Source organism: Sceloporus occidentalis, unplaced genomic scaffold (genome assembly GCF_023333645.1).
Source record: "Sceloporus occidentalis isolate IW3139 unplaced genomic scaffold, rSceOcc1.0.p SCAF_1, whole genome shotgun sequence".
NCBI classification, from domain to species: domain Eukaryota; kingdom Metazoa; phylum Chordata; class Lepidosauria; order Squamata; family Phrynosomatidae; genus Sceloporus; species Sceloporus occidentalis.
The window spans coordinates 80,516,924-80,542,291 of NW_028316981.1; the positions used below are offsets into that span (position 1 = coordinate 80,516,924).

General features: G+C 42.2%; 1 protein-coding gene across 3 annotated transcripts in view; it reads left to right on the top strand.

Annotated features, from left to right (window-relative positions):
• Nucleotides 1–2,723: 2,723 nt before the first annotated feature.
• Nucleotides 2,724–25,368, top strand: part of LOC149321707 (hexokinase-2-like) — a 55,897-nt gene continuing 33,252 nt past the window's right edge. Inside the window, exon 1 of one of the 3 annotated variants that reach the window (XM_089527278.1) lies at nt 2,724–2,991. Coding sequence is in view for 1 of the 3 variants with exons in the window: in XM_089527270.1 (XP_089383396.1) it covers nt 12,836–12,887 (52 nt within the window). In the remaining 2 variants the exon portion in view is untranslated. Of the gene's footprint in view, nt 2,992–12,827; nt 12,888–17,856; nt 17,944–25,368 lie in introns of those variants that run through there. The other 2 variants (XM_089527270.1, XM_089527285.1) reach the window with 2 other exon arrangements.

The window sequence follows — 25,368 nt, forward strand, 5'->3', positions numbered from 1 at the left end:
ACATTTTGGGGGTTTTGCCAAAGATAATGGGGGGGGGTGACCCCTCTCTGAACTTGTCTCATTCCACCCGACCACAGGGAACCGACCCCATCCCTACCCAATTAGCTGCAAGGAATGTTTGAAGGTGACAAGTGGCGGCCATTTTGATTGCGCAAAGCATAGATTTCGGGGTATGTGTGCCCCCCTCTCCGAACTCATCTCAGGACCCCTGATCACTAGGAACAGCTTTTGTGTGGCTCGGAGATTCTCCGAGGGTGTGCTGGACTGCTGGTGTTTTCAGTGTTACAAACCTGTTTTTTTCCAAGTTGGAGTGTTTCCAGGCTGGTAGAACTGGGTAGAGGGAAGAGTCCTTCACTCTTCAACAGCCGGTTTGGATCTGAGATTCAGAGCTCTGAAGTGCAGGGAGGCTAAGAAGAAGGGGCGGGAAGACCATTTCTCGCTGATTGGTCCATTTCCCTCCACCCGCAACCAATGAAAGGCAGGGAGTTAGGAGAGTGTCCTCCCCTGCAGTGTCAGATGTACAGCGCGGCACCCTTGGGCCCCTGCACTCAATGCTGCTGCGTTCTCCCTAGGCTCTCAGGGCTTTCTCTTTTCCCTCCCCAAGATCTGTTTCTGCATAGAGCAGCCCCACTGGTGTGTTCCACCAAACAAAGGATCCATTTTTCATGTAAATATTGATTTTGGGAGTGAAGTGATTGCTTTGATCCTCCAAACTTCCTTGATACTCATCTAGGAACAGCTTTTGTGTCTCTAGGAGATTCCCCAAGGGAGTGGTGATGCTTTCAATGTCACAAACTTGTTTTTCAGGGGGGAATGTTATACATAGGAGCCTTCCCAGGACCCCCAGCTCTCACCCTGCTGCTGCTGCTGCTGCTGCTGGCTTCCTAAGCTCCCAGGGGTCTTTCCCTCCCCACAGCCTGTTTCTGCATAGAGCAGCCCCATGTGTGGGTGTTCCATTTTCATGGAGATATTCATTTTGGGGGGAAGCGTGAACCCTCCCTATGGTCATACAAAATCCTTTGACCACTAGTAACAAATTTCCAAGCCCCACCCTGGATGCTTCTTTATTCAAAGGAAAACTGCTTTGCATTTTTGGACCATATTTTGTTCATGTTCTACAAACTTGCATTTTGAGGTAAGGTGGGAGCCTTCTTCCACACTCAGACTAAAGCTGGGACCAAAAGGGAAAGCTTACCTTGCTGCCAGGGCAGGATTTTTAATTTTGGGAAGTGGCAGCTGTCTTTTTTTATTTTGCAGAACTGTGTATTTTGGAACAAAGACTGCTTATTGGCCCATCCTTGACTCCAGGAGCTGGTTTCCAGTTCAACACAGGCTTTCCGTTTCTCACACCAGTACACAACTCACAAGCAGGGGCTATTTTGTTCTATTCAAGGGTGGATTTGGAGTAGGGGTGTGCATCTTGTCTGTACATGCTGTTTTGAATGGCATTAGGCTCTCATTTGGATAGGGAAAGAGGGCCACTTCCTTCACTCAAGATAGGTCTTTGTGAAGAATCAAAAATATTTTTTTCAGTAACATCATTCTGTGTGCATTTCACAACTTTGAAGAGGGAAATAATAAGGCAAGCTTTCCCCCTATCCTGACTTACTTCTGAATACTGCTGATCGTTCAACATCTTCCAGCCCAAATAAGGAATGGTAGGGGAGATAAGGGCCTGCTCCATTTCCGCAGGAATGGTAGGGAGATAAGGGCCGCTTCCATTTCCTTGGGAATGTTTGACTCCTGTTTACAGGACAGTTGTTTTTCCTCATACAAGTGTTCATTTTGAGATAGAATGCGGATGTTCTACACACTCAACCCATACGCTTCTTCAATACTGTAGGTGCATGTTTCCACCACAACATATCTGTGCCAGCATTTTGAAAACATGCAGAGCCCGCATGTTTTTGATCTCACCTACGCACATACACCCATCCTCCGATTTTATGTGATAAATTAGTAGCAGTGCCCCCTGCAACACTATTCTCCCCCCTCCCACCTGGAGATATATGTGTTCAGGCCCCGGCTCCAGAACCAGACACCACAATTGCTGCAAAACGTCTAGGTAGGGACTCCAGCAGAATGTATGAAGACTGTCCCAGGGTGGTTATTGGCATGAGGTCTGAGGATAGTGAAGATACATAAGGGTTTAGAGCACTGATGGGAAGCAGGGGTGGTCAGGGAGAGGGCTGGTGGGGATTTTCTGTTTTTCTTTGCAAAAATAAGAATGTGGAGGCTCTGCAAAGGGGGAGATCTGCACAGGGAGGTTGTAAGTGTTGCCTTGTTGTCTGGTTGCAGTGCAGGAAGATGAAAAGACAGTAGTGTTTAATTTACGGGTATAACAGCAAAGCAGAGAGTTATAATGACAGGAATTTATTAGTGAAAAGCTTAAAAAGGAGGGAAGCTAGGAGTTGTAGAGGGAGGGGGGAGTAGGACCCCCTTTAGACAAACTTTGCAAACCCAGAAAAAAAACTCTGGATTGGAAGTCATGTTAAAAGACTGACACAAAACAGTCAGGTATATACATTTAAACAGATACATTGTACAACTTGTATATCAGTGCCTGGCAATTGGGTGAGAAACTCTTTATATAAAACAATTAAATAGAAAACATGGCTTTTTGGACAATGCAACTTTTCCCTGAGGGATAGAATATGAGTTGGGACAGTGCACGGTATCTGATAAGAAACCCTTTATTATCTCATGAGAGCCACATGGCGGGGTGTAGATGTCCCAAGCGGAAAGATAGAGGAAGGGCATGCTAGAAAGAAGGGTGTGTTAAACAACAGCAAAATTAAAGTCGGGAGAGAGGATCCGTCCAATAGGTCAACATTATAATAATTAATAGCCTGTTCAAATGAACCAATAAGGTGACACTTTGAAAGAGAGAGGAATAGGGGAGGGCTTTCAGGAATGTTCAAAAAATCTCCGTCAAGCTTTTCAGAGGCAGGACCAAGACAGAAGATGAAATGTAGAAGTTTCTTCTATCAGGTAAAGACTGTTTTGTTGTTTGTCGTAGTACAGAATAAAGGTACACACAGAAGTTAATTATCCGGTTTGTGTTTAACAGCGAGTTAAAAAAAAGAAAAAAGAAAAAAATGAAGTATGCAGACAAGTGATATTTTAAAATAGTATAGTTTTTGTTCTGTGCAGCTTCCAAAGCCATGTGTACCAACTCTCTTAATTTCCAGCGTTGTTAGATTTTGGGGCGAGGGCGGTGTGGAAGAGGTTCAGACTCCTACTACTGTTGCTTATTTAGATGTGTAGTTTTTAGGTATAAAGAGCAGCATCTGATCTTTTCCCAGAAGCTGTGGATGCAGGATAATAAATGTCTAGGGCTTTTTAACCACTTATTCTCCACAGCCCTTTCCTCTTCAGCTTTTGCAAAAACTCTTAATTTACACTCCTCTGGATTTGGAGGAAGAATGGGGCAGGGAGATCTTCTGCCCAGTATTAACTATTAGCTTACACAGAGCCATATGTTCATTGGTCTTCAGAAGGGAATGCAAGACTTGCCATGTGCCAAGTATCTGCCCTCTTTTTAAAAAGTTTTTATTGGTCTTTAAGGCAGCTGAAAAAAGGCTCACTTCCCTGACAAACCTAAATGCAATTAAGTCTACAGTCTATGTATGTAATCTTCGTGGGTAGAAGAGGTAAAGGAGGCAAAGTCACAAATTTGTGATCTTAAAAAGGCCAAAGCATTTCGGTCATGTTACAAAAGGGCCTTCCTTAGCGAATGAAATAAAAGTACATTTAGTATAGTTGTGGTATCGGGACATCACATAAACCATCTCTAAAAACATACATTCTTAAAAAGCAAATATCTATTATACATATTCTCACATATATACATATTACCAGAGATTTTAGGAGTTGAAGTCTGCACTTTCAACAAAGTGGCCACTGAGTGTTAGACAGGGACTACATTAAGTTCTTATTTATGTATTTTGAAAGTAACATCAGCCAACGATGCAGGATGGCCATAAAGTAGCTTAACTCTGTTCTATCTAGTTGATGCAATATTAAAATTATTTTTAGCCATTTATTCCAAATTTTTAAATAAGACACTTTATTTCTCAAATTGAACAGCAGTTCAGCTATTCTTTGTTTGATAGACCTCGTTGTTATTCTTGTATACATTTTCTTGCATTTACATTGGATTGCACAGATTACAAAAGTGCTTTTACAAGGCCGGGAATGGGTCGATTTATACCATTTTGGGACTACAAATCCTTTCACGGTGGTTGTGTATTTACAGTATGCACAATGGCCACAGAGATAATGGCGGGGGGGGGGGCATATGTGCCCCAAACACAGGGCTCTTGGGGTTTTCTATTGGGGGAGGGGTGTATAAAAGCCGTCCTCATCAGCATGTCTTTAATATTTCTTGATCTTTTGTATGATATCAGGGGTTATTCTTTGCATCCTGAAATATTTTCAATCAAATACCAATGTTTCTTTATAGGTTGTTGTAAACCCAAGTAGTTTCATCCTGTCTCTCTTTCTTAGCCACTCAACTTGGAAGTTTTTTGCTAATACATTTTTGGACTTTTTAAATGCTGCTGCTGCTACTCTTTCCATACTAAGACCGCTGCTTGCCATGTGCCATGTGCCACCCAGTCCTTCCATTATGTGTGAGCCCTAGTTTCCATTTGGGAGCGCTCAGTAGGGAAATTGTTTGGATATCTCTTAGCCCCTGTTGAAGAGTGAAGGACTCTTCCCTCTACCCAGTTCTACCAGCCTGGAAACACTCCAACTTGGAAAAAAACAGGTTTGTAACACTGAAAACACCAGCAGTCCAGCACACCCTCGGAGAATCTCCGAGCCACACAAAAGCTGTTCCTAGTGATCAGGGGTCCTGAGATGAGTTCGGAGAGGGGGGCACACATACCCCGAAATCTATGCTTTGCGCAATCAAAATGGCCGCCACTTGTCACCTTCAAACATTCCTTGCAGCTAATTGGGTAGGGATGGGGTCGGTTCCCTGTGGTCGGGTGGAATGAGACAAGTTCAGAGAGAGGTCACCCCCCCCCCCCATTATCTTTGGCAAAAACCCCAAAATGTCTGATCTTTTGGGTTTCAAAGGAGGTTCCTACGGAACCCCAAACGCTAGCATCCCCTGCTCATATACTCTGCGCCTCGAGGGCGTGGTCCCCCTCCACCAGAACCTATTGGCTGGCACAGAGGCGAGGGAGATTTGGGCCAATCAGCGGCGTGGGCGGGGACCTTTTTTGCCCTAGGAGGGCGGGGCCAGGGGAAGGGATTCGTGTGTCGCGCCTTTGCGAAGCTCAGATCGCTGCAGACCTCCGAACCGTTCACTTCGGGAGGCCAAGACGAGTTCGGAGACACCTCACAACAACCCCGAAAACCTTTGTTGGCGCAGAAAAAATGGCCGCCACTTCTCATCTTTGAACCCGCCTTGCCGCTACGCCGTTGGTCTTATGGGGACGGGGTCTGTTCCTAGTGGTCGGGCAGGGTGAGACGAATTCATAGAGGGGTCACACGCACCCCCAAAAACATGTTTAGTAAAAACCAAAATGGCCGACCTTTTGGGGTTCAGGGGAGGTTCATGCGGAACCCCCCAAAAGTTAGCACCCCAAATCTAGAACCCCAAAACTGGCAACCAAAACCTAGAACGCCGAATCTAGAACCCCAAAACTTGACACCCCAAGACCTAGAACCCACATACCCAGGGGGGCAGGACTAAGACCCAAAAGGGGGCGGGGCACCTGTCACTTTTTTGTTTGACGAAAGGTATGTCCTATATATTACTCATGACATTCCCATGAGTTGACAGATGATTTGAAGGAATGTACACACACACACACACACACACACGTACACACAAGAAAGTATCTGTCCCAAGCAGCTGATGCTGGGAGGTGGCAGCAAGATTTGAGACACAGGAACTTTGTGCCACTCAATCTGCCCTTTACTCCCAACCTATTCTGTTGCCCTCAGGTGCTGTAGAGGATGATACTTCATTGCTAGTATTGAACTAGTGCAGGTGCCTTAATCCATGGAAGAATTATTATTATTATTATTATTATTATTATCCTACATTTCCCCAGTTTGGGACTCAAAGTGGTTCATTTTAAACATGGATAAAAATCTCATCATACATAAGCTAAAAATGTAATTAAACTATCAATAAAATTAAACCAGCAAAGACGTAACAATTAAAAAGAAAAATAGGCAATATAGCACATTATGCAAGGTTCATTTCCCCAGAGCCTACAGAATGCTTGCAGAAAAATAGCAAGAAAAAAATGTCAGTTTAATCTTTCTTGTCAAGGGGTTCAAGAGCTGGGAAGCAGCCACCAAGAAGGCCATCTCCCATGTTCCCACCAGTTATAGCTGTGAGAGTGATGAGACAGACAGAAGGGCTTACCCAGAAGATCTCAAAATATGGGTAGGCTCATATGTGAGAATATGAGAGAATACAGTCCTTCAGATAGTGGAGGATTCCATCTTTTCCTTTCCTTGGGCAGCACAGTGCCTTAGTCTGACCCTGATGCTTAGGCAGCTGCAACCATGTAAGCGAGGGTCATGTGTAGGCACCAATTGTGAAATAAACCCAGCATTACCACACTTCTCAGTTCTCTGAATTTTTATGCATCTATAGAAGGAGAATAGTGACACTAATGTCATTATTCTCATGTAATTAAGTTTAGGCTCCTCATTCTGAGGAGCAAATGAATTAAGTTTTTTATTTATTATTATTTTTAATCATTTATCTCCCATCTTTCTCCAGCCAAGATGCCCCCAAGAGTGTTCACAAAAATGAGACGGTAACATCAGATCACAAAATGGTGAAGGAGTAATATTGGACTGAGGACTTAATTTACTTAGCGAGGTGGTGCTCTTCATATCATAACATATATTATTCCAGTTCTTTCAAGTCAGTTCTATTGTGTTAGGGAGGTCTTCCTTTTTCTGCTGAGTAGAGCCTGGACCTCTGTTCCAGAGTCCTCCTTGGACCTTCACTCAATGTGTAGTGGCTACCATGTTTATTAATGAAAAATGTCCTTGACTTGAGTCAAACTAGCAATGAAGAGAACAGCAATGTATTTGCAGTTAGAAACACAGTCCACTCTATGCTTTCTTTTTATCTGTTGAAAAATACACACTTGCATCAGAATGGATGACAGTTATGTATATCAAAATGTAAAATCCATATGGATTTTGAATGAAAGATTCTTGGCACACTCCTGCTCCATGTGGATTTCACATTCTGCATTTTGACATAACCTTTTTCATGCATATTTCTGTGTGAAGAAGAAACAACAACACTAGATAAGAATAGGGCCCAAGTAGCTAATTTTTGATGTGTGTTTCTCTTCAGCATACTAAAATATGCCTGTTGTGGGTTTGTTTGTTTACACCTGCTGAATACTATTCCATCTTTATGGGGTTCTTTGTTTCCAGGAGTCCCCTGGAATATTCTCTATCATTCCTTCTTTGGTTGAACTCTTGCAGAGTTCTAGAAACATATACTTGCTTTACATATTACAGGGAACACGTTTCCATGGATCCACCATAGGTCTCCAAAGTTAACACTGATCTATAGGCCCTTTACTGCCTGAGGTTGAGCAGAAAGTGTTGCCTCCTTACGCAACGAAGTTGGAGTACATAGTGTATAAAGTCAGCCTTATTATTTGGGCTTATGGAAGAGAAAATGTTAAAATTGGCCTTTCGCAACTGTTATTTAAAAATGTTTTTTCTCTGTTTGTAAGTCTTCTGTGTTGCCTCATGAGCCCTGGCAGCTTCAGAGATGATAAACAAATGTGTTTTAAAATAAATAAATTCTCACAAGTACCTTTCCCCAAGTCTGGCAGGAATAATGCAATACTAACTTACAGTTTGCTGCTCTTTGATGACATACAGCCCAAATCTGCTGGCTGAGGCAATTGCCTTACTTCTCCAAACATCGGGGCTACACCTACCACAGCATGTGCAGTAGAGGTATGCATCTGAATATAAATGCCTGCCTAGGATCTTCAGTTGGCCAGTATTCCCGGGTTAATGTTTACTACAGATTTACATCCAGATATCTCGCCATCATATATTTGTCTGACATCTTGGATCTGGAGATGTATTTCACATGCATAACTAAGATATGTCTCCCGTTCAAACCCTCCAAACCCATCTTTCCTCTAGTGCAGCACATGGCCATTTCCTGGCCATTGGAGAACAAAGGGAAAGGCAGAGAAGCATCCAATTATTTTCCTTTAGCTGGACTCATAGCAATGCCATTAAGCTCAGGGACCTTTTGTGGAACAACTGAGGGAGCTGTACATGTTTAACCTGAAGAAGACTGAGGTCTGGTCTGCAAGGACCAAATAAATTGGCCTCCCCCTGTCCTCTTGATGAGGAGTTTGGATGATGCAAGGCCCAGTCCCTGAGTCCACTGTGAACAGTCCTGACAATGTCCAGCTTGTTCAGTGCCAAACCCAGGATATATTCCTCTTAAACCGGTGTAAAATAAGTCCCTGTTTGATCCACAACTTCCCAGAGAATCTGGAGCCCTATGATCCATGCCGCATCATGGCTGTTTAAAATGCATCTTGCTGTGCCACCTGGCCCATTCAGTGCCAAGCTTGGCATATACTACTCTTAGTGTAAAATAACTCAATTTGCTCCAGATCTTCCCCATAAGAATTGGAGCCCTCTATTCCAAAGCTGACTGGCTGTTTAAAATGCATCCTTTTGTGATGACTGGTGTGGTGGCGGCGGCGGCGGCGGCGGCGGCAGCAGCAGCAGCAGCAGTAGCTGTGAATCGCTTGCTCTGAGGTCAGAATGCTGTGTCAGCCATGTAATCAAGTCTAGGCTCCTCATTTTGAGGAGTAAGTGACTTGCCACCATGGCTGTCACAGTGGGTGGCACAATAGGACATGGGTGCAAACAACTGGACTGGAGGGTCTGTCCATGGAGTATCCTGGCCAGTGTAGACAAGACCTGAAAAGTGACATGATAGTTGTCTTTAACTATGTGGAGGGATATCCTATAGAAGGCAGAGCAAGCTTGTTTTCTGCTGCATCAGGGATTAGAACACAAACCAATGTCTTAAAATGACAAGAAAAGAGATTTTGCCAAAAGATTAGGAAGAACTTTCTTTTACTGTAAGACCTGTTTAACAGTGGAATAGATGGTAGAGGATGGTAGACTCTTTCTTTGGAGGTCTTTGTGGTCCATTCCAGCTCTAAGATTCTATGGGGCTGTACATACACTTTCCTTGCCGGATTGGGGCCATGGTCCCAATCTAGCTTTTTGAGGGTGCAAAAAGGAGCCGCAAAAAGTGGATCCTTTTTGTGCCCTCGAAGGGATGCCATAGCTGCATTGCCGCGGCTATATGTCACTCCTTTGGTGTTGTGTTGTATGAATGCAGCACTGGAGGAACGCCATGACACCCCATGCCATGTGGAGTGGCATGGAGTGTCGGGCACCCTGGGGGCAGAGTCGGGCATGCATCCTGAGGACACTGTGCCCTGACTCCAACCCCATACCAGACTTAATGGCTGGTGTGTACAGGGCCTATGTTTGTATGACCTTTGGAGACTTCTGGGCAATCCAACAGGATGCCCATCACTGTGCAGCAAAGAAAAAGTGTTTTTGGGGGGAGGGCGGTGGGGGAGGGATTTAGTTGTTGTGTGATTGATACAGAATTCCAACCAATGCAGTGACCAAAAAGGTGAATTATGATGGTGTAAATTGGACTTATGCCACAGGATGCTAACCACAGTCCTTCTTTTAGAAAGGATGATAATTGTTCTGCCTAATAGAGACACCTATATCACAAGGTTCTGATGTTATAAAAATGTACCACAACAAATAGTTTCTAAATATATTACTTTTCTTACAATTTAATACTGAAAGTATCTGGGCCTTCACGAACCCTGCTGTGCATCTCCCCCTCCTAACTGAATACGATTCATCATTCCCTGCAAAACTTAAAATAGCACCCCTGAGGGTGGACAAATCAAAATGGTTTTCCCCTCAACTTGGGAAGTGGCCCCAACTCTCTCAACTCCCACCTGCTGGGTAATAATAGAGGCTTTTTGTATTCTATGCACCTGAGCCAAATCTATGCAAATGGAGAGACACCAGCTGTCTCCCACCTTGCTTTCTGTGTGTCAGAAAGGAAATGAGGTTGTCTAGAATGCAAGGATCATCCTGGAAAAAACAATCTGTGCTAACTACAATTGCCAACAGAGTGAAACTGCATGGTAGAGGAGGGGGAGGATTACTACTTGTGTGACTCAAGAAGGACTATGACATTTTCTCACCCCTCAATATTGCCAGCAGGCTTCTGGTAAGTGAGCCTAGGGTGCACCGTTGGTGCTAGCTACATGTTTAAGAACAGCAGGGTGTAATAGACACTGGAGAAGTTATATATCAGCACACAGGTAGATGTGCCAGTAGCAAGTATTCACAAGTACAGAGTTAGCCCATACCTCTGTTTCCAATTAAATGTTTATTTTTTTATTTATTAGAGTATTTATACCCCGCCCTTCACCCCTAAAACTCTGAGCGGCTTACAATTATTATTTTTTAATAAGACAGTTCCCTGCCCTCAGGCTTACAATCTAAAAAGACATGACCCAAAATGAGACGGGAATGGTGGTAGGAAGGGGATCAGGTCCAGCAGTTCCTCTCTCCCACTGAGGCCTGAACAAAGGCAGATGGACTGGAGAGAGGGCTCTTCTTCTTAGTCCAGGCCAGGCCCAATGGAGCTGCCAGGCCTCACTCTCCCTCTGATGCTGCAGATGGCAAAGGGAGGGCTCATCCGCTTACTTTAGGCTAGGCCTGATGGACGTGGCAGGTCTCTCTCTCCCTCTGATGACGTAGATGGCAAAGGGAGAGCTCATCCGCTTACTCATCTGTTTGGGCTGAGATTTTGAGGCTGGACCAAAAGACTGAGATAGAAGGAATAGCAAGGTTAAGAAATAGTCTGAAGCAGAAAGACCAGTTATACAAAAGAAACTACTATTTTCCCAAAAGTTTCTTCACATCTCCTAGAAGGTGAAATGGTCTGGCAGCTGAGCAGACAACATTGGTATTGATAAACCAATGTGGTAAAGTGTTTAAAGTGTTGGACTGGGAATTAAGAAATCCATGTTAGGTCCCCACCAAGCCATGAAACACATTGGCTGATGCTGCACCAATCCCTATTACCCAGCCTGACCTCCTCCATGTGGTTTTTGTTGTGAGATTAAAGTGGGGAGGAAGAGAACCAGTTATATACACTTGAGTTCACTGGAGGAAAGGCAGTATATAGAGTGACCAAGCAAATAAAATAATCCAGAAGCAATGTCCTGCTTTGGGATTTGCTTCCTCAGTGCAACATAACAGGAAGCAGGAGGGTATTTCATGCTACGTGCACAATATAGTTTTTAAAGAGAGCTGAAACTAGTATGATAGAAGTACATTATCTTTGATATTTAGACAAACCTTTATTTAGTCTCACTGGCCTGTTACAGACAGGCCAAAATAAAGCTGCTTTGAGTCACTTTGGAGGTATGGTATTTCAATGATGCATGTATCCGAAGAGTCCAAAAGCCACACCAAAGCCATGCTCCAGCCCTAAGGACTGGAGTGCAGCTTTGGTGCAGCTTCCAGACTCTTAGGACTCATGTATCATTGAAATACCATATCTCCAAAGTGACTCGAAGCAGCTTTAATTTGGCCTGTCTGTAACAGGCCACTGTAATCTTTTGCAATGATTTTAAAATAATACAAACCCCTGGAAAACCTGTTTGCTAGTGGTGAAAGTCAAATGAATGGACAAAGCATTGGTAACAATAATCTTCGTCTAGCCCAAACAGAGATAAAAGACTGTCAAAAACATCTTGGGTCTCACAATACAAAAAACATGCAGGGGTAGCTGTCTTGGCCATTAAACACATCCAAACAAAAATCCATCAGTGATACCTTAATTGACCAACTGAAATGCACAAGATACTAGTTGAAAGCTTTCGAAGCTCCATGGGCTTCTTCATCAGACAAGATGTTACAAATCAAACAGGAGGAAAAAAACAATTGGAGATGTTAGACAGATGTCTGCATGTGGTTTCAGTCCTTAGTAAAGATGGTATGCTGGGGAGAATATCTTTTGCAGGCAGGCTTGTCCTCCGATGGTATGCTGGGAAGAATATCTTTTGCAGGCAGGCTCATCCTCCTTCTGGCCATGGGGCAATGGGGAGATTTTCAAAGTCCAAGAAATTTAAAGACCATTTGCATCTGAACAGGGACCCCTCTTCCTAGTTTAGATGTGGATCTGCTGTATGTTAAATGAATTGCCCTCCCTACTATGAAGGCAACTCCACTCTCTAAAAGGCCCAATCATGTGCATGTAGTTGTGCATGTGCAAAGTGGATTTGTATCCAGTATGCTTTTGAAATTTTGAAATAAAATTGAACAGTAAAACAGGTGTGTCCTTAAGGTGACACAAGACTGCTATTTTGCTACAATAGACTAACACCAGCTACCACCTTGGAAATTATGAAAAATATGCACATTTAAGAGCATGGGACAATTTGAATCATACCTTATATGTGTAAGAATTATGGCTAGTAATGTAGGCTCCCCAGAGATCTTGTGATATAGAACAATAAGTCAATATTTAGAAGGGTGCAGGAAGAGAGTTGGGTCACGCCAAACACAAATTCAGTCTGACTAGTGGATTACCCAGCCATAATAGTTAGTTCCAGATGCATTAGAGAGTTGTGTTCAGTAGTTCAATACACCAACTGCTAATGTATCTGAATAGTATATGCACCAGCATTTAATGAAAAAGTGTACAATCTCTTTTTACTATTCTCAGTTTCTGACAGTAATGTTTCAGGACATCCTTGGTAAAAAAAACCTCCTCTACCATCTTAGAAAAGGTGAGTTCCTATTCCCCCTTGTTATTGTTTTTGTTCCGTGACCACCTTCTGCAAGAGCAATTACAGTGGTACCCCGGGTTACGAAATTAATTCGTTCCGCCGCCGCTTTTGTAACCCGGAAACTTTCGCTAGCCGAAATGCCCATAGGCGCTAATAGCAAAAGCCGCGATTCCGTGTGAAATCGCGCCGAAAAGCACCAAATTTTTTTTCGTAACCCGAAATAACCTTCGTAACCCGGAAAAATGTTTTTAAATGGATTTTTTTCGTAACCCGGAAATTTCGTAAGGCGGCGCATTCGTATCCCGGGGTACCACTGTACATAAAACAAATGTTCCTTTTGTTTTAAATGCCTTATATAGTTTTGAGTTCAAGTAAATTCTTCCTCACTCAGTCCCTGCCAAAATGCATCATTATTGCATATACCTCTAATATTTCTTCCCCTAACTACCTCTGTAACAGAACAGTCTATTTTTTAGCCATTTCTCCTTTAAAACCTTTGGCTGCAGTCCCACACTGTCCTATATATACTTGTGCTCCACATAATTGTGTACAATTATGCTATAATTTTGATTTGTTTTCCTCTGTGCCTTGAGGTTCTGCAATATTTTTGAGTGCCTTTGATTGGATGTATACATTCACTTGGATTCTTACTATGAGTGGAACTTTTGAGTCCTTCTCTCCTTTCAACTGCCTCTGCGAAGCTGCTTTGGGGGGGCAGGGTGAAAATTAGGAGAATGGGAAGTGGTGTTGAGGCTGCAGGAGTGTAGGGCAATCTGCAAAAGTTATCATCCTTTCACTAGTGGCATTCCATCCTATAGTTGGTATCACTTGCTGCAGGGTGGTAGTGGGCTATCCCACCACCCTCCCCATGCCTTGCTTACCTGCCCCTCAGCTGGCCTGCCACTGCCTGGCAAGACTACTGCTGGGGATGAAGGTTTACTACAGGATCCAGACTCCCATTTGGGGAGCAGCTGCACCAGACCCCAAATGAAAGGCACTGCCCCACTGAACAGTACCTGCTGCTTTTTGGGGTGGTGGTAGTGTTGTGGCCTCCAGAGGGCCGTCTGGGATCCTGAGCTTGGAGGAGCAGCCATGCTGGACCCCAAACAAAGGCACTGCTCCCCCTAGCAGCACCTGATGTTTGGGGGGGGAGTGTTGTAGCCTCTGGAGGGCCATCTGGGGTCTTGCTGGGCAAGCAAGCAAGGGATGTGATGCCCTTTCTTGCTCACCCAGCAGCTGCGCCAGCTCCCTCCCCCAGGGTGTCACCTGGTGTGGTCTGCACCCCCTGCACCCCTCTAATGATGCTGCTGCTTTGCACCAGCAGGTGTCATCGTTGGATCAGAGTCCCTTTCATTCCCTGAAGGAGTCCTGAAGGAAAGATATCTCAGGATCCAGGCCACTGTACTCAAGCTGTGAATGTAGTCCAGAAATATAATGCGCCCCATCTAAGATCCAACAGGGCTGTTCTGCTAATGGAAATGTTCAGTTCATGCAACAGGGGTTGGGATCCTTTTCTCCAAGTAGCCCTCCCTTGTGGCTTCAAAAGTCCTGAGCTTCTGATGATAAGAGCTGTTCAACAGTGGAATGGACCTCCTCTGAGGGTAGTGGATTCTCCTTCAATGGAGATATTTAGACACTGGATGTTCATCAGGTGTTCTTTATCTGACTGTTCCTGCATAGCTGGCATAGAATTCAATAGCAATATTAGTCTGGAATATCAGTATGCAAAGGAATCTTGTAGCACTTTTGAGACTGAGTGAAAAAAGTTGTAGACGAAAGCTTATGCTACAACTTCTTTTGCTCATTTCGTCTCAAAGGTGCTACAAGATCCCTTTGCATAAGGCATAGCGGGGGTTGGACTGGAGGGCCCTTGGGTTTTCATCCAGCTGTATAACTCTATGATTCCTCCAGAGGTTTGGGGAGCCTTCTGAAACAGGTTTGCAGGTAGCATAGAGAGCTGTTGGGGATAAGGGAAAAAAATCTCATGGTGGCACTGCAGAACACTAACATGAAGTTGGATTAAGTGAGACTTCACATAGAGACGGTCTGCATTTCAGTCTTTAGCATCTTCAGCAGCAAAACTGGCAAAGAAACTTTAAGAACTGCTGTCTGCCAGACTGGAATGACAAATAGTCTGTCTCTCTAAAATGCAGCTACATATATTTGAACTTCAAATCACTGATTTCATGGAAGATCTGGTGGCATTTTCACCTAATATTCTGGCCTGTTCCAGACTGCCAAAATAAAGCTGCTTGGGGTCTCTTTGGAGGTATGCTGTTTAAATGATGCATGCATCCTAAGAATCCGGAAGCTGCACCAAAGCTGCCCTCCAGTGCTTAGGAATGGAGTCTGGCTTTGGCGCGACCTCCGGACTCTTAGGACCCATGCATCATTTAAATAGCATATCTCCAAAGAGACCCCAAGCAGCTTTATTTGGGTGGTCTGTAACAGGCCCAAGTTTGCTTTTTTGGCTTACCTTACCATATTTCACTGTTCTGTTCTAGAACATTATTCTAGAATCACAATGATTTCAAGATTTTGCTTCTGAATGACATTGGCTAATGGTACTTTTTAGATTAAGGTTTATATATTGTAGCACTTTGTTCTCAGTCTTTGTACATACTCAACAATCTTGCCAGCTTGTTTCCCACTCTCACAGTATTTTGAAATCTCCATATAGACTGTTTTGGATTTCACAATGCTGTATCATATGCACTCATTTTGTTACTTAACCATGCAATACCTATACTAAGGCCTCATTCCCACGACCTTTTAAACTGGATCCCAAATTGGTTTGAACCGGTTTAAATGACCATGGTTTGCGCTTAAACCGAATCACTGAAGCGATTCAGAGAGAGGGGCAACACGCTAGACCCATTTAACCTACATCTTTTTGACACTGATTTTTTCCACTTTTTTGGGATAAATCAATTCTGCGCAAGTGTGAACCAGATGCGGCTCATAATCAATTGGATCAATTTGGATTGCAGTGTGATTTATTTGTAAGTGGAAATGTGACCCAGTTCACTAATTAATAAAGTGAAAGAACCAGTCTAATACAGCCCAGCTGTTTATCTGTCTCCTTGGTGAGATATCTCACCATCACCTTACTCCCACCATACAATTTGGTCTCTTTTTATTTGGGGCATATATTCATATTTCTCTTTGTGCTTCCAATACAATGTTTTAAACACCAGCAGAGCATTCTTGCAGAGGTTTGCCTTATTAAAAGCTCTAATTCCTCATTCTTTCAGTTTACAATGGTGTATTTTCCCTCCCATCAAGATGCTGAATCTGACAATGTTATGATTGCTATTTACTAGTTGCTCAGATATATTTATTTATCAATCTAATCTCTGTGCTTCACTATATCAAGGACTGATGTTCCTTCCATTTGTCTTGGAACTAAGAGTTCTAGGAAGCCATCTTTTACAATTTCAGGACGTTTTCTCTCTTCCACATAACCTGCTCAATCAATACGAGGAGGACATTTGAGCTCACCTTCATTATGATTGTGCTAGGTGGAAAATATCATTATGCTGGAGCTTTTCCTACCCTGGATATATCTGCAAGATGATTACAAGCTTGTGGGGATATTTTCTGATTTGAGGTCAATCTGAAGTTGCTTTCTGCTGATTCGGATCATTGGCCCATCGAGTGCAGTGGAATCTGACTAACAGCAATGCTGCAAGGTCTGCACCAAGGGTCTTTTCTGTGATTTTAGCTCTTTTTTTAGGTGGAAAGGCAAGGATTGAATGTGAGGTCGTCTGCCTGTAAGATAACTAACTGTCCATGGTTCCCATCTCTGGCCCTTTCTGAAATTTGAAAGTGACTTTGATACTGAAAGTGGGGTGTCCTAGGATCAAACAGTAACTCATGAATTGCACCTCCACAAAATGTGGGAAAACCCAACAAAACTTGAGAACACCAACTGCTATTACTCTGAGTAGGCTTTCTTCCTAACTGGGCATGGAAGGGTGTGTGGTGAGTGTACACTACGGGGTGTGGAGAGTGCAGGCTGCACTGGGTGACACCCTAAGGAGGGGGTGACACTATTGCTTCTTGGAAGACACATCAGCTTTTGGGAAGAAATGGGCTGTGTCATTCACCTGCTTCCCTTTAAAATTCTGGAGCTCAGCAAAAGAGATGGCATGAGTGGGGCGAGACTCAATGGGAGAAGAAAGGAGAGGTTTCAGTGTTTTTTTAATTTACATTTTTTAAAATTTAAAATTTTTATATTTTTTTTGTACTACGTATTTTTAAATTTCATTTAAAAACATCACATCTTACCAAATTTGTACTGTAACGACATGAAATTGTGTACATGTACATACATCTAAACTGTACATATAATATTGCAATTTAAAGGTATAATTTTAATTTTGCTAGTTATTTATATCACAACTCTTGCCATTACATTCAATGATATACGGGAATTACAGTTTATGAGTAACATTAGTACCAAAAACACTACTAAGGATTCTGTATGGGTGTGGTATGGGAGAAGGCCAATCTGACACCATGAGCTACTGCACTGGGTGACACCAACCCTACTGATGGCACTGATTGCCTTAGCTTCTCAAATTATTGTTAGGTATGGTATGTAGGTAAGTACTGAGAGTTTAAATCTAGACAGATTGGGGGGGGAGGTTCATTGACCATGATGGCATCAAGGGATCTGCCTCAGCTAGACTGTTTTCTAAAGGAATTGTCCATGTTCTATCAATGTAGTTAGGTTCACACTGAATTTCTTTTGAAATGGCAGAAATGTTGTAAGTCTCTTAATAGAATTCAACCTGCACTACCTGTCATCTCATTAAAATGTATTATTACTCCCAAGAAAACAATATATAAGAGGATGTGGAGACAGAATCCACAGTACTTGACTATCAAGCTTGCCATGTGTTATCTGTTCTTCCATCCCCCCACCTTTTCTACTCCTGTCTTTGTTTATTCTCCCAGGTATACCAGACAAGATTTTTTCCATCTGGTTGGTGTTCTTATTGTTTGCTTGGACTTTTCGACAGCAGCAAGTAATTCCCAGAATTGAACGATTGTGAGTGATTTGGCCAAGAGTTTTGTGTAATTGCATGCATCTCCACTAGATTTTTTTTAAAATGTAAAAGCTACGGTTTATGGTTGTGACAGATAATCAAACCATTGCCAACCAGAGAAAGAAAATTATCCTGCCAATAGCTGGTAGTAGTTCTCTTGACACAGTCCAATGCAGTATAAACACAGGGTTCAGTTGTAATTCCACTGCAATTAAAAGACAAAGAGAGTCAGCTGTAAAATTGCATTAGTTCAGAAGCCATCACATAAACTGTTACTTCTTTGTTGCCTCTTAACTTTATGATGAACAACTTTCCACAAGCTGACTACAACATCTTGTTTAACAGTCAAATTATATACCCATAGAAATTTATGGATGGAAGGTGGACAACAATTTTTAAGAGAGCTGAAAGCAGTTTCAGAGAAAGCGTTAGTTCTCATGGCATATGTACATATTTGTTGTCAGCTGAGTTCATTACGTATTACATAAGCATTAAACAGTGATAAATAAATTGATATATAATATGTCTGTTCTGCTTTCAAACATTAACAGAAAAAGCATATGTCCTCTGGGTTTAGATAAGCCCTCCCTTTTGCATCAGAATTAGAGTTAGCAGCATGGATTTAAGCCTTTTGCCTGTTAAGGAAAAGCAGTATTTTCCAGTGCAGGATAACTATTATATTTATTCCTACATATTACTCATGTTCCCTTTAAACCTGGATATACTGCAAGGGTCAGAGTTTGGAAAAGTTATCTTTTGGATTACAAGATCCAGAAATGCGCATCTGTTACAGGCTCTATGGTCATACTAGTTGGAGTCCAAAGAGTAACTTTTATATAAATGTATACAAATTACACATTTTAAAGGTTGCAGATTTCTCCTCAGCCTACAAATCCACAAAATAGGAAAATGTATCCCATCCTTGACAGAGGTGGTGATAAACTATATCCTTGTAATCAGTTGTTAGCTGCATCTCCCAGCTAAGCAAGTGAGAGCAGTTTTCCAGCATATACATCTGACTGCAGAATTGAGTGGCCAATCCTGCTGCCCACACACTCCAGAATAAGAGCCATGCTGGATCAGACCAAGGTCCTATCAAATCCAACATTCTGTTTACCCACTTGCCCACCAGTTGTTTTGGGAAGCCCACCAGCAGAACATGAGTGCAATGCCACCCTCACATTCCCCCAAAAAACTGACAAGCAGAGCTGTGCTGCCTCTGAGACTAGTACTGCCATCCTGAGCTGACCAGTAGCCACTGATGAACTTAACCTCCATGAACTTTTGTAATACTGTTTTAATAATATATAAGTTTTAATGATATATAAGGTGGTAATGGACTGGATGAGGAAAAATAGACTTAAATTGAATCCTGGTAAGATGGAGGTACTCACTATAGGAACCCCAAATCTGGGTTTGGAGATGTGCCAACTGGTCCTGGATGGGGTCATACTTCCCCTAAAGGACTGTGTTCACAGTTTGGGGGGGGGGTGCTCCTGGACAGGTCACTGCAGTTATCACAGGGACGTAGCCAAGGGGGGGGGGGTTTCTTGGGGTTAGAAAAAATGGTGTGTGCTGCTGCGCCGCCGCACCCAAGCCCCATTATACTGGTGGCACTTAGTCTGGACCCCCCCCTTCCCAAAATCCTGGCTACGTCCCTGGTTATCATCACCGATAGATGCGACGACCAGGAGTGCTTGCTATCAGCTTTGGCTGATATGCCAGCTGCGACTCTACCTGGAGTTGGGGGCCCTAGAAATGGTAGTATACGTGCTGGTAATCTCTCGTCTTGATTTCTGCAATGATCTCTACATGGGGCTACCCTTGTGCCAAGTTCAGAAGCTTCAATTGGTACAAAATATGGCAGCTAGATTGGTTGTTGGCAAATCCAGATTCTATCATATAACACTTATTTTAAAATCCCTCCACTGGTTACCAATTAACTTCCGGGTGCTGTACAAGGTGTTGGTTACCACTAAATGGCTTGTGTGCAGTTTACTTGTGGGAAAACCTCTCTCCATATAATCCATCCCACACTCTCAGATCCCTTGGGAAGAATCTACTGCAGCCACAGAAGACCAGGTTGGCTGTCGTTTCCCAGAGGACCTTCTCATCAGTCGCTCCAAAAGTGTGGAATGACCTGCCGGAGGAGATCTATCATATTACTACCCTTGACGCCTTCAAGGGATAGCTCCATCTGCCCCAAGTTGTCTGAGTCCTATTCTGCTTGCTTTGAAATTGTTTTAACTATTTTATTATTTTAACTTTGTGATTGATTGTTATTTTATGTAATGAGAATGGGTTGGGGGGTTCTGTTATGTTGTTTGTACTATGTATTTTATTCTTACTGTAACCCTCCTCGATCTGCAGGGAAAGGCGGGATATAATAATAATAATAATAGTAATAATAATAATAAGCTGGTAGCAGTGGTGCCATTAGGGTTGGTGTCACCTGGTTCGGTGCCCCCTTTCTCCCTCTCCCTGGCCTTGCTCACCTGTTCTCCAGCTGGCTCACTGCCCACCCCCTAGTGATACCCAGAAGGGGTGCTGGGGCATGGGAAGCCAGGCAAGTGAGGCAGTGAAGGGGAGGCACAGACAGAAGGTGAGCTTCTTGGTCTCCCTCAGAGGCTTGCATGCGTTCACTGCCCTTGCCCTCCTCCCCACTGTCCTGGCTCCCTTCACCAAGGGAGATTAGGCAGTTGGGAGGTTGGTGGTGGCAGGCAACCTCCACTACATGGCAATAGCAAGCAATATCATTTGCATTTCTATACTGCCTAATAGTGAAATCAGCACTCTCTAAATGGTTTACAGTCTGTAAGCCAATTGCCCCACAAACGCTGGGTATCCATTTTACTGACCTACGAAAGGATGGACTGCTGAGTCAACCTTGGAGCCCTGGGACTGAACTCACAACATTGTGGCTGCAGTACTGACATTTAACTACTGTGCAACCAAGGCAGCAGAGTTATATATACACACACAGTGGGCAGAGAACAAGACCAGGTGTCACTCCACTCTTGGGGTGTCATCTGGTGTGGGTCGCATCTCCCACATTTCTATTGACACCATTGGCTGGTAGCCACCACCACATCTTGTAGCAGTGAATTCCACAGTTTAATTATGTCAAGTATTCCTTTTATCTGGATTTAGTCTTCCTTTATTCAGTTGTAGTGAAAAGGGAGTGAGAAGCTTATCTTCATCTGCTTCATCTACTTTCTGTACAAAATGGCTAACTTTATCCATCTCTGTCTTCCCTGAAACATATTTTCTTCCTAGCTTAGCAGCCCAGATCATTGTAACCTTTCCTCATAGATATGTTGATCCACACTCATAATAATTTTGGTCGCCCTTTTCTGAACCTTTGCAGGCCCTTTATCTGGTTTCAAAATTATACATAGTATTCTAGATATGTGTCCTCCATGGGTTTGTATAAGGGCAGTATGATATTGTCAGCTTTATTTTAAATTCCTTCTCTATGTGCAGCATGGAATTTGCCTTTGTTTACAGCTCATATACACTAGGTTGAAATTTTAATTGAATTATCCATGGCAATCCCAAGATATCTTTTTTTGGTCAATTGCAGTCATCTCAGATTCCATCAGTGTGTATGTGTAGTTAGATTTTTTTTTGTTTTGTTTTAATATGTATCATTTTATACTTAATTACACTGAATGTCATTTGTCATGTTACTGCCTATTCCTCTAATATGTAGAAATCCCTTTGGAAATCACAATCTTTTTTTATTGTCATCACCATAAGTAATTTTGTGTCAATTGATGCAACCTAATAATTGTGGAATTATAATTGTGGATATCCCTTTACTCTGATGTCACCTTGTCATCTTCAAACATTTCTTTCAATTTCTTGAGGAGCCTATAGGCACAACCTTGATGTGTGAGTCTGCTTTTATTCACTCTGCACAACTGTAGTACTTTGATACCACCTTAGTCACCTTGACTACCTCCTATGGAGTACTGAGATTTGTAGTTTGGTGAGGCACTAGCACTCTCTAGTGGAGAATTCTAACTATCTCATGAAACTATAAATCCCAGGATTCTGGAGGATGCAGCCATGGAAGTTAATCACATGGAATCGATGTGAAATAATTACTGGTATGTAGAGAGATGAGAGTTAGCATATTATAGCAGCTATTCTTTTGTTTTCTTCCATATCTCCCTTTCTTTTCTCTTCTTGTCCCTCATGGATATTCATTTAATAAATACTTTCTCTAAATCTGAACAATTAGTTTACTGCATGTGTTGGGTATTTTGTTTAAAAAAACTTTTTGGTGGTGGTATGTACCTTCAAGTCATTTCTAAATTATGGTGACCCTATGGTAAACCTATCATTTTTTTTTTTTTTTTTTTGGCAACTGTCTTCATAGGGGGTTTGCCGTTGCCATCCTCTGACATTGGGAGAGTGTGACTTATCCAAGGTCACCAGTGGGGTTCCATGACCAAGTGGGGATATGAACCCTGGTCTCCAGAGTCACATTCCGATGCTCAATCAGCTACACCATACTGGCTGTCAATTATTCAGGTCTAAAAAAAGATATGTCTTTCTCCTTACATGCCAGTTGTAAGCCTTACTTGGATAGATGCCCATTGAGATAAAAGGTAGAAGAAATGCAACTACCTGTTTACAGCAAGGGCAGGTATGTGACCAGGAGTTACCAGTTTCTCATGTGATGAGTAGCTCATATAGCCTCGGTTGTCTCATAAAATCATATTGCTGGAATGGGCCTCATGGCCATGAAGTCCAACTTCCTGTTCAAGCAGGATCTCCAACTGAATGTCCAAAAAAATGAGATTTCACCTTTTCTCTAGGTTCCATGGGATCCATTGCTGAACTGCTTTACTGTCAAGTAGTTCCTTCTAACGTTTACTCAGAATCTACTCTTCTGTAACTTTAAACCATTGGGCTTGGTCATACCCTCTGGGATAGCAGAGAACAGGCCTGCCCCCACATCTCTGTGACAGCCCTTGAGGTATTTACAGAGTACAATAAAGTTAGCCTTCTCTTCACCAAGTTGAGCAAGCCTAGCTCCTTCAACCTTTCCTCACACGTTTTGTTCTCCATACCTCATATGATCCTTCTTGCCTATCTCTGAAGCTGTTGCAACTTGTCTATATCCTTCTTAAAATGAGGTGTTCAGAAATGGCAATAGCAATAGCACTAGCAATTACATTTTTATACTGCTTTACAGTACTAATCACTTTCTAAAAAGTTTACAATGTTTAAGCCAATTGTCCCCAACAAGCTGGGTGCTCATTTTATCAACCTACAAAAGGATAGAAGGCTGAGTCAACCCGGAACCCTGCAGGATTGAAATCAGAACATTTTGGCTGCAGTACCTGCACTTAACCACTATGCCACCAGGGCCCTGAACACAATACCCTACATGAATTACTGGAAGCAGCTCCATTCTCTCTGCAAAAACAAGACCAAGAGCAGATTGTGGCACAGACCATGAACTGTTAATATGAAAAATAAGAGTAAAGGTAAAGAAAAACACCAAATTAATAATTGTGCCAAAAAAAAAAAAAACCCCCAACCTGAAGAACATCCCTGTAGGATTTAAAGATAATGTAAAAAACAGATTTACACTGTTAAGATTAATTGACCAGGAACCAGAAGAAATCTGGAGTGAAGCCAATGACATTATCAGGGAGGAATGCCAAAAGACACTATCTCCAGCCAAAAAAGAAAGAAAGCCTCACTGGAAGACAGATGAAACTCTTCAAGCAGTTTAGGACAAACAAGAAGGAAAAGTAAAAGGTGACAGAAATAGATTATAACCCTGAATGCATCTATTTGGTGACTTTTGCACCGGGACAAACAGAACTATTATAGCAATCAATCTAGAGAAATAAAAGGTGATAACAAAAAAGATTTTAAGAAGAGATCTCTTTCACAAGATCCAAGCAATCAAGAGAAATTTAAACCAAGAGTAAGGATGCTTTGTGACCAGCGGGGAAGACACTGCATGGTCAAGAAGAAATGAAAAGCTAATGGAAACAATGCATCAAAGAACTATATAAAAGAGGTGAAAGAATGACAGAGTCATTCAAGGAAGAAATAAACCCACAATTTTAGCAAGTGCAATAGAAGCTCCACTTAGAGCATTTGGGAGAAATAAATCACCAGGAACAGATGACATACCAATAGAACTATTTCAAGCAATAGAGAAAGAATCCACTCGATTTTTTATTAAAATCTATCGACAAATTTGGAAAAGAAAAGAATGGCCCACAGATTAGAAATGCTCAATATCTATACCGGTTCTCAAGAAAGAAGATACCCCTGGACAATTGCATTAACCTTCCAAGCAAGCAAAATAAAGGTCAAAATTTTACAACAAAACCTTTTATCATTTATGGAGTGAAAAATGCCAGGAGTCCAAGCTTGGTTCAGAAGAGGAAGAGGCACTAGGGATCATATTGCAAACACATGTTGGAGATAATAAACTACACATAAGAATTTCAGAAGAAAATCAGCCTGTGCTTTATAGATTATAGTACAGCCTTTGACTAGAACTTGAAAAGCTATGAATTGCTCTTATAGAACTGGGTGTGCTACAGCATTTGATTATCCTAATATGTAACCTGTATTCAGTGCAAGAGGCTATTATTAGGACAGAATATGTAGAAACAGAATGGTTTCCAGCCAGCAAGGGGATCAGGCAAGGCTACATTTTATCACTCCGTTTTTTAAACTTATACATATCAAATGCAAAGATGGATTAGCCTTGGAAGAAGGGGGTTCTTTAAAGAAGTGTGAGAAACTGGTTTGCACTATTCAGCCTAGTTCACCAGGAACCAGGAGAAATAGGGATAGAAGTCAGTAATTTAAATATTTTTTTTTAAAGATTATGACAATACACAGAGGAGCTATACAAAAATCAAATGACACATGGGAAGAAGAAACTTACGTAGATGAAGCCCAAATTTTGAAAAGTGAAGTAAAATCCAGTAGTTGGGAAGCAAAAATCACCAGGAACAAATAACATTTCAATAGGACTACTGCAATCCACAGAGAAAGATTCAAGTACAGTTCTAACTAAAATCTGCCAATAAACATAGAAAACAAAGCAGTGGCCCACAGATTGGAAGAAATCAATATGCATCCTCATACACACACACAAAAAAAGACACACAAAGCATTGTAGCAACTACAGAACCATTGCACTAATTTTTCAGGCAAACAAAGTTATGCTCAAAATTCTGCAGCAAAGATTCTTACTATATATGGATCAAGAAATCTGAGAGGTGCAAACTGGATTCAGGAAAGGAAGAGGTACTAGGGATCAGATTGCAAACATACAATAAGTAATGGGGTACACCAGGAAATTCAAGAAGAAGATCTTCATGTATTTTATTGAGTACAGCAAAGCCTTTGACAATATAGATCACTAAAACCTATGACTT